General features: G+C 47.8%; 1 protein-coding gene across 2 annotated transcripts in view; it reads left to right on the forward strand.

Moving 5' to 3' along the window:
- LOC120056586 (neuroligin-2-like) overlaps window positions 1-9,904 on the forward strand; it is a 51,346-nt gene extending 41,442 nt beyond the window's left edge. For both annotated transcript variants that reach the window (XM_039004774.1, XM_039004775.1), the window contains 5 exons: window positions 4,047-4,232; window positions 7,084-7,349; window positions 7,503-7,656; window positions 8,465-8,831; window positions 8,971-9,904. In XM_039004774.1, the coding sequence (XP_038860702.1) occupies window positions 4,047-4,232; window positions 7,084-7,349; window positions 7,503-7,656; window positions 8,465-8,831; window positions 8,971-9,904 (1,907 nt within the window). The remainder of the gene's footprint in view (window positions 1-4,046; window positions 4,233-7,083; window positions 7,350-7,502; window positions 7,657-8,464; window positions 8,832-8,970) is intronic.

Genomic DNA, 9,904 nt, shown 5'->3' on the forward strand with positions numbered 1-9,904 from the left:
TAGTGCTCTCTAGCCTTCATTTATGTCTCTCTCCCCTTTCTTTCTCTCTGCCAGATCTCTCCTTCTCTCGCTCTCCGAGGTTGAAAACCCTCCTCACAGTTCCTTGGCCATTACCTAAAGCGAGTATTGAATATGCATGAGTTCGGCCTCGTAAACTGCTGCTCTCAGCGCTAAAGTCGGCAGGAAGCCCAACTCAGCAGACAGGAAGAGTATGGAAAAGAAAACAGAGAGAGCGAGAGGAGAGAGAGAGCGAGAGGAGAGAGCGAGAGGAGAGAGAGAGAGTGAGAGGAGAGAGAGAGAGAGAGAGAGAGGCGAGAGGAGAGAGAGAGCAAGAGGAGAGAGAGAGAGAGAGCGGCGAGGGGAGGAGAGAGAGCGAGAGGAGAGAGAGCGAGAGGAGAGAGAGCGGCGAGGGGAGGAGAGAGTCTGACTTATCTTAAATATTGGCAGATAACCATATTCCCTCTCCCTCTTACCCAATCAAAGACAGTGGGGAGAAGCTCATGTGAGCATGCAAGTGTCTCTGACTCTAAGTCCATGTGTGTGTGTCTTGATCTCTGTGACTGTAGCTCTGGCTGGTTGCCAGGCAACAGAGGCAGGCAGACAGCTCAGCACATGGATGCTATGAGAGCGGACACATCTTCACACCTCTGGCTCTGGCCAGCAGCACGGGTCACAGTTTAAGGGTCGTAGGGTCACTGAGTCACAGGAGCCCAAGAGCCTGTCCCTGACCACAATGATCCAAATCATTATGACACAGAGACACCACTCTGTCATCACTCTATAAACTGTCCAATCACCGGGCGAGCATTTACCAGTCAGCCAATCAGAGTGGGGCCACTGGGTGAAGACCGCCCAATCCTCATCTGTTTAATCCATTCCCCTCTCTCTCTCTCTTTCTTTTTCTTTCTTTCTTTCTTTTTCTCTCTCTCGCTCTCTGCCTCCCTCTCTCTCCAGCTTTCGCTCGCTCAGGGGTTAGAGGTCAGATTGCTTTTGTGTTTAGTCTTATTTTGGTCTCTTTTCTTTGACTTTGGTGCTGGGGGCAGTTAAGCAGCAGTGGATGAGTGAATAGCTGCATTTCATATGTCTTTGACCCTCTGTCTCTCCCCAGGCCTCTCTCTCCCTCTCTCTGCCCTTTGCTCCTTACAAACAGGGCTACCGAGAATACAAAACCCTCTCCCGGAGCCATGGAAGGATTTCACCATATTTGCCCATGTAGTTCCTTGTACTGCAGCTCCTGGAGTGGTGTTTTCCTTGACCTGCATGGTGTGGAATCATAGAGGCAGGATGGCATGCTCTGCTCAAGGACAATCAATTACACATCACGCTTAGCTAGGATTCTGTTGCTGACACATCATGATCCATTTAATCTGACTGTCAAGGTCATTATTCAGGCAATAATACAGTCTTTGGCAAAACGCTGTATAATATGTATAATCACCATTCACAGAATGCCACTTCCTAGCTATGAATTCCCTTTTCATAAAGTCATGTGGCACACATGTCAGTTCACACGTGTGCTCCTCTCCTGGTACAGTTGTAGCATGTCAGTACCACAGGTATTAATCACTGCCGGCATTGTTTACAGTCCACCCAGTAACTATCAAGTCCAAACTACCAATTAACCAGCAAGGCAGGCAGAGAGGCAGGAGCTAGGCCTCAGAGGCACAGATAACAGAGTGCTGCTCTGCTACCAGTGTGCACAGGGTTTTATGTGAAAACACCAGCAACACCAATTAGCTGTCCAACACTGATATGGTGAAGGAGATAATGGGTTTATGAAGTGGTAACAGGTTTTAGCATATATATATATATATATATATATAGCGTATATATATATATATATGCTAAAACCTGTTACCACTTCATAGACCCATTATCTCCTTCACCATATCAGTGTATATATATATAAACTGTTTGTGTGCATGTATGTGGGTGCCTATGTTTTTTTTGTGTTTTTCCTATTTTGTTGCATTACAACCTGTAATTTAAATATGTTTTTATTTGGATTTCATGTAATGGACATACACAAAATAGTCCAAATTGGTGAAGTAAAATGAAAAATGTACTTATTTAAAATTTAAAAACTGAAAAATGGTGCGTGCATATGTATTCATCCCCTTTGCTATGAAGCCCCTAAATAAGATTTGGTGCAACCAATTACCTTCAGAAGTCACATAATTAGTTAAATAAGGTCCACCTGTGTGCAATCTAAGTGTCACATGATCTGTTACATGATCTGTCACATGATCTTAGTATATTTACAACTGTTCTGAAAGGCACCAGAGTCTGGAACACCACTAAACAAGGGGCAGCACCAAGCAAGTGGCACCATGAAGACCAAGACGCTCTCCAAACAGGTCAGGGACAAAGTTGTGGAGAAGTACAGATCAGGGTTGGGTTATAAAAAAATATCTGAAACTTTGAACATCCCACGGAGCACCATTAAATCCATTATTAAAAAATGGAAAGAATATGGCACCACAACAAACCTGCCAAGAGAGGGCCGCCCACCAAAACTCACAGACCAGGCATGGAGGGCATTAATCAGAGAGGCAACAAAGAGACCAAAGATAACCCTGAAGGAGCTGCAAAGCTCCACAGCGAAGATTGGAGTATCTGTCTATAGGACCACTTTAAGCCGTACACTCCACAGAGCTGGGCTTTACGGAAGAGTGGCCAGAAAAAGCCATTGCTTAAAGAAAAGAATAAGCAAACATGTTTGGTGTTCGCCGAAAGGCATGTGGGAGACTCCCCAAACATATGGAAGAATGTACTCTGGTCAGATGAGACAAAAATTTTGTTTTTTGGCCATCAAGGAAAACGCTATGTCTGGCGCAAATCCAACACCTCTCATCACCCTGAGAACCCCATCCCCACAGTGAAGCATGGTGGTGGCAGCATCATGCTGTGGGGATGTTTTTCATCGGCAGGGACTGGGAAACTGGTCAAAATTGATGGAATGATGGATGGCGCTAAATACAGGGAAATTCTGGAGGGAAACCTGTTTCAGTCTTCCAGAGATTTGAGACTGGGACGGAGGTTCACCTTCCAGCAGGACAATGGCCCTAAGCATACTGCTAAAGCAACACTTGAGTGGTTTAAGGGGAAACATTTAAATGTCTTGGAATGGCCTATTCAAAGCCCAGACCTCAATCCAATGGAGAATCTGTGGTATGACTTACAGATTGCTGTACACAAGGGGAACTCATCCAACTTGAAGCGGTGTTGCCTTGAAGAATGGGCAAAATTTCTAGTGGCTAGATGTGCCAAGTTTATAGAGACATACCCCAAGAGACATGCAGCTATAAAAAGGTGGTTCTACAAAGTATTGACTTTGGGGGGGTGAATAGTTCAAGCACGCTCAAGTTTTCAGTTTTTTTTTCTTATTTCTTGTTTGTTTCACAATAAAATATAGTTTGCATCTTCACAGTGGTAGACATGTTGTGTAAATCAAATGATACAACATAATAGGAAAAATGCCAAAGGGCGTGAATACTTTCGCAAGCCACTGTATGTGTCTATATTGGAAGCATATGAAACATGTGTCTCCTGTGCCTCTCCTAACGAGCTCTCTTTACTGCGTTCATTTAACGACATGGGTATTAAAAATGAGTGTCATTGCTTTTATCAGATAATACAGTGCTTGACTAATTTGGCAAAGTTTCTGTTAAAGCACTTGAGGCTGCTAACGAGCTGTGGCCTCGTAAATACCCAGGCCACTGTCACCGGATGCTGCTGCCATCTTTGTTTGTGGAGAACAGAAAAAGACCAGGATGAAATATTTAATTATTTGGTATTCTCTCCTTGAATCTCTTCCTACTCTGCCTTCTCATTTCTTCCTCGCTCTTATTCTGCTCTCTTTCTTCTCTCATTAATATTCCCTGTCATCGTATCACCCTTGCGTACCTCTCTCACTCTCCTATTCCTCGAATCACTCTTTACTTCTGTCTCACATGCCTCATCCCTCCCTCCATCCCCTCTCTCTCTCTCTCTCTCTCTCTCTCTCTCTCTCTCTTTCTCTCTCTCTCTCTTTCTCTGTCCTGCAGGGTTTCTGAGTACTGGGGACCAGTCAGCCAAGGGGAACTATGGTCTGTTGGACCAGATCCAGGCTCTGCGCTGGCTCAATGAGAACATTGGCCACTTTGGAGGAGACCCAGAGAGGATCACCATCTTTGGCTCCGGCGCCGGAGCCTCCTGTGTCAATCTGCTCATCCTCTCCCACCACTCTGAGGGTAAGGACCTGTCACCATCGTTTTAGTCATTAGCAACAACAGCAGCATAATCGTCATCGCCAACATCATCAAAAATATTCATCAGTCATCCTCTATGATGACAGCGATCTCATCATCACGTCGTTGCTTTTAAAGTGCCTTGAGATGTATTTACTTGTATGTGACGTGTACTGACATTCAACGTTTAGCTGCCAAGTACGGCCTACATGTAAACATGTAATAAACTGCTACTAAAACGAATCTAGGACAACAATCCCCACCGTCACTGTCAAACCTGTCATCATTATCACAACTGTCATTTTCATCCTCACTACCATAGCAACATCCAAGATGATTTAAATGTACTTCAGGTGTGTGTCAGAAAGGAAACCCAGAAAGGTGTTCTTAAAGACAATCGTCCCTCTTGCCTCAGTTCCATAGTGTCTAACTGAGCAACAAGGTAGTATGGCATTGAACCCTAGGATGATGTGTGAATTTGAATGAGGTAAAGTATTATTGGGTAGAACTTTCGGCCCGTGTGTATACGACTATCAGAAACATAGAATAGGTTTTGTAAAATCAGATCAATATGCACCAGACAGCCGTATGAATTTGACTTTGGCATAGGAAATAGGAATAGGAGTCTTGGTTTGTGTAGCTATCTAAGGGAGAGACTGGCGTGTGAGTCAGGACTTTGGGACTGCGTTAATATGGATGTGTGTCTGTGTATGTGAGACAGGTGTTTGACAGAACTCTAATGAGGACTGAAAATATTGCTGTCTGTCTGAGCAGGAGAGAGCAGAGCTGAGCTGAGCTCAGGACTTGAGCCGCAGCTGAGACAAGTCTTAATTGATTTCACAGGGAGAGGAGCAGGGGAGGGGGCACTTGCAGAGGATGGGGGATGGAATGGAGGGGAGGGGGTCTTAATTATTAATGACAGAATCTGCAGATGAAAACAGGGGGACAACAAGGCACTTTACATAACAGTGCAGCAGTGCTCTCTTTATCTCCCTCTCTCTCTCTCTCTCTCTTTGTTTAACACAGCCACCAGTCAGTGTTAACGCCAACACGGCTGTGTGCCGGGCCTGTCGCCATTTTCTTGTCGCTGCCTCCGTATGTGATGTGAGGAAACCAGCGGATTTGCCAAGCCTAATGTTTACAATGATTTAGTGGGGCTTTGGAGAGAGGCAGTGTACCTGGAACAGTGCTCCCTCCATATGTAATACTTCACGGTGCCACGGTGGTGGCTCCTCCTCTGACGCATCATTTAAAGCACTCACTCTGTACTGCCTTAAAGGCCTCGTGAACTGCTAGTAACTGAGTCAGAGGGATAAAAAGCCAGTTTTAATGGAAAGAGTGAATGCTTTCTCTTTTTCCACATTTTTTACGGTACAGCCTTATTCTAAAATTGATTAAATAAATAAAAAATGATCATCAATCCACGCACAATACCCCATAATAACAAAGCGAAAACAAATATTTTTTTGTTTGTTGTAAATGTATTAAAAATAAAAAACAGAAATACCTTATTTACATAAGTATTCAGACCCTTTACTATGAGACTCAAAATTGAACTCAGGTGCATCCTGTTTCCATCGATCATCCTTGAGATGTTTCTAAAACTTGATTTGGACATGATTTGGAAAGGCACACGCCTGTCTATATAAGGTTCCACTGTTGACAGTGTATGTCAGAGCAAAAACCAAGCCGTGGCCCTGGAGCTCTGAGACAGCATTGAAGGTCCCTAAGAACACGGTGGCCTCCGTCATTCTTAAATTGAAGAAGTTTGGAACCACCAAGTCTCTTCCTAGAGCTGGCCGCCCGGCCAAACTGAGCAATCTGGGGAGAAGGGCCTTGGTCATGGAGGTGACAGAGCTCGAGAGTTCCTCTGTGGAGATGGAGGAACCTTCCAGAAGGACAACCATCTCTGCAGCACTCCACCAATCAGGCCTTTATGGAAGAGTGGCCAGACGGAAGCCACTCCTCAGTAAAAGGCACATGACAGCACTCTTGGAGTTTGCCAAAAGGCTCCTAAAGGACTCTCAGACCATGAAAACCAAGATTGCACTCTTTGCCCTGAATGCTAAGCGTCACATCTGGAGGAAACCAGGCACTGCTCATCACCTGGCCAATACCATCCCTACAGTGAAGCATGGTGGTGGCAACATCATGCTGTGGGGATGTTTTTCAGCGGCAGGGACTGGGAGACTAGTCAGGTTTGAGGGAAAGAGGAACGGAGCAAAGTACAGAGAGATCCTTAATGAAAACATGCTCCAGAGCGCTCAGGACCTCAGACTGGGGCGAAGATTCACCTTCCAACAGGACAACGACCCTAAGCACACAGCCAAGACAACGCAAGTGTGCCCTGAGTCCCTGAATGTCCTTGAGTGGCCCAGCCAGAGCCCGGACTTGAACCCGATCGAACATCTCTGGAAAAACCTCAAAATAGCTGTGCAGCGACACTCCCCATCAAACATGACAGAGCTTGAGAGGATCTGCAGAGAAGAATGGGAGAAACTCCCCAAATACAGGTGTGCCAAGCTTGTAGCGTCATACATAAGAAGACTTGAGGCTGTAATCGCTGCCAAAGGTGCTTCAACAAAGTACTGATCAAACGGTCTGAATACTTATGTAAATGTGATATTTAATTATTATTATTTTTATATAGATTTACAAAGTTTTAGAAACATGTTTTTGCTTTGTCATTATGGGTTATTGTGTGTAGATTGAGGGGGGGGAAACTATTTAATCCACTTTGGAATAAGGCTGTAACGTAACAAAATGTGGAAAAAGTGAAGGGGTCTGAATACTTTCCGAATGCACTGTATATTCTACACTACACTAAGTCCTCTGACCCTCTTGTGGCCCCCAGGGCTGTTCCAGAGGGCCATAGCCCAGAGCGGCTCAGCCATCTCCAGCTGGTCGGTCAACTACCGGCCCCTTATGTACACCAAGATCCTGGCTAAGAAGGTAGGCTGCAGCTACGGGGACACAGGCGACCTGGTGGAGTGTCTGAGGAGGAAGAGCTTCAGGGAGCTGGTGGACCAGGACATCCAGCCGGCCAGGTATCACATCGCCTTCGGCCCCGTGGTGGATGGAGACGTGGTTCCCGACGACCCCGAGATTCTCATGCAACAGGTCAGACTCAGCCTCTGGCTCCAGTCACCATTAAAATATACAAATATCTGGAATCCTCAGAGTCTCTTATGTTAATGCAATTACTGTTGCTATAGCAGTGTCTTTTTCTTCCTCCATATTCTGTGATGCTATGTGTGTGTGTGTTGCCACCAGGGGGAGTTCCTGAACTATGACATCCTGCTAGGGGTGAACCAGGGAGAAGGGCTGAAGTTTGTGGACGACAGTGAGGGGGATGATGGGATCTCTGCAGCTTCCTTCGACTACACCATCTCCAACTTTGTGGACAACCTGTATGGATACCCTGAGGGTGAGAGTTTGTTATAAATGTCCTCATCCACACAAACATGTTAGCAGTGGTGGAAACAATACTCAATAGTCATACTTGAGTAAAAGTAAAGATACCTTAATAGAAAATGATTCAGAAGTAGAAGTACAATTTGGCAAAAATAGAAAAAGTAAAGTACAGATACCCCAAAAAACTACTTGAGTAAAAATACTTCAAAGTACTACTTAAGTACTTTACACCACTGCATGATAGACACCCCTATAGGAGCAGAAGTAATGCTCCAGTTACCCATGTGTGTTAAGAGTAGATGTATATTTTATTTTACTATGGTTTAGTATTTCATTGCTGGCTATTCAAGGTCTCTCTGTCCCATCTCCTCCCCGTCTCTTGTTGCTCTCTTTCTATCCCCCTCTCTCTTTCTCTCCTCTCTGTCTTTCTCTCCCTTCTGTCTCCCCCCTATCTATCTCTCTCTCCCCCCTCTCTCTCTCTCCTCTCTCTGTGTGTCGCTCTCTCTGTCTTTCTCTCTCTGTCTCTCTCTCTGTCTCTCTCTCTGTCTCTCTCCCCCCTCTGTCTCTCTCCCCCTCTCTAGCTCTCTCTCTCCCCCCTCTCTCTCTCTCTCTCTCTCTCTCTCTCTCTCCTCTCTCTATGTCTCTCCTCCCCTCTACGCCCTCCCCACTATATGTCTCCCCCCTCTCTCTGTCTCTCCCCTCTCTCGCTCTGTTTCTCCCCCCTTTCTCTCTCTGTCTCTTTCTCCCACCCTCGTTCTGTGTCTCTCTCTAATCTATTTTGCTTGCTCTCTCTATTGCTCTCGGTCTGTCTCTGTCTCCAGGTAAGGACATCCTGAGGGAGACCATAAAGTTCATGTACACAGACTGGGCCGACAGGGACAACGGAGACATGAGGAGGAAGACCCTGCTGGCACTGTTCACAGATCACCAGTGGGTGGCGCCAGCGGTGGCCACAGCCAAGCTGCACGCTGAGTTCCAGTCTCCTGTCTACTTCTACACCTTCCACCACCATTGCCAGACGGAGGCCCGGCCAGAGTGGGCAGACGCGGCCCACGGGGATGAGCTGCCCTACGTGTTTGGGGTCCCAATGGTGGGAGCCACCGACCTGTTCCCCTGTAACTTCTCCAAGAACGACGTCATGCTCAGCGCTGTGGTCATGACGTACTGGACCAACTTTGCCAAGACCGGGTCAGTACTGGACTTAGACAGGACCTAGACACAGCATTGAGATATCAAATTAGAAACATGCTTTATCAGATGCATACAGTACATGCTCAATACTTGTGATAATCTTTTCGTCTCTCTCTCTCTCACTCCCTCCCATAAGGGATCCCAACCTGCCTGTACCCCAGGACACTAAGTTCATCCACACCAAGCCCAACCGCTTTGAGGAGGTCATCTGGACCAAGTTCAGCTCCAAGGACAAGCAGTACCTCCACATCGGCCTGAAGCCCCGCGTCAGGGACAACTACCGGGCCAACAAAGTGGCCTTCTGGCTGGAGCTGGTGCCTCACTTGCACTCCATGCATGAGGACATCTACCCCATCACCACCCGCCTGCCGCCTGGAGGAGGAGGTCCCCGCGTCCACCGGCCTGGTCCCCCTGGGGCACGCTCCACCCGCCACCCCGTCATCTCCACCAACCCCCCCGAACCCGAGCCAGACCCCTCCGAGCCGCCCCGCCGCAACCCGTTCCCCGACGAGATAAGGGACTACTCCACGGAGCTGAGTGTGACAGTGGCGGTGGGCGCCTCGCTGCTCTTCCTCAACGTGCTGGCCTTCGCAGCCCTCTACTACAAGCGGGACAAACGCCACGAGCTGCTGCAGAGACGCCACCGCCGCTTGTCCCCACAGCGCGGCATAGGCACCACCATGGGCATGGGAATGGTGGGCGCCCCGTCCCACAACGACCTGGCATTGAGCCAGGAGGAAGAGCTCATGTCCCTGCAGATGAAGCAGCAGAGGGTGGAGATGGAGCACGGCATCGGCACGCCCCTCCCTTCCCGGGGTCTCCACGGCGACCTGGACCCTCTACGGGCACAGGTGGGCCCACCAGACTACACGCTGGCCCTGCGGCGGGCACCGGAGGACGTGCCGCTGATGACGGCCAACACCATTACCATGATCCCAAGCACCATCAGCGGCATGCAGCCCCTCCACCCTTTCAACACCTACCCCCCCGCCCCGGCCCCCTCCACCACCCCAACCCCTGGCCACAGCAACAACGCCCTGCCACACCAACACTCCACCACCCGCGTATAG

Source organism: Salvelinus namaycush, chromosome 12 (genome assembly GCF_016432855.1).
Source record: "Salvelinus namaycush isolate Seneca chromosome 12, SaNama_1.0, whole genome shotgun sequence".
In the NCBI taxonomy this organism is placed as follows: Eukaryota; Metazoa; Chordata; class Actinopteri; order Salmoniformes; family Salmonidae; genus Salvelinus; species Salvelinus namaycush.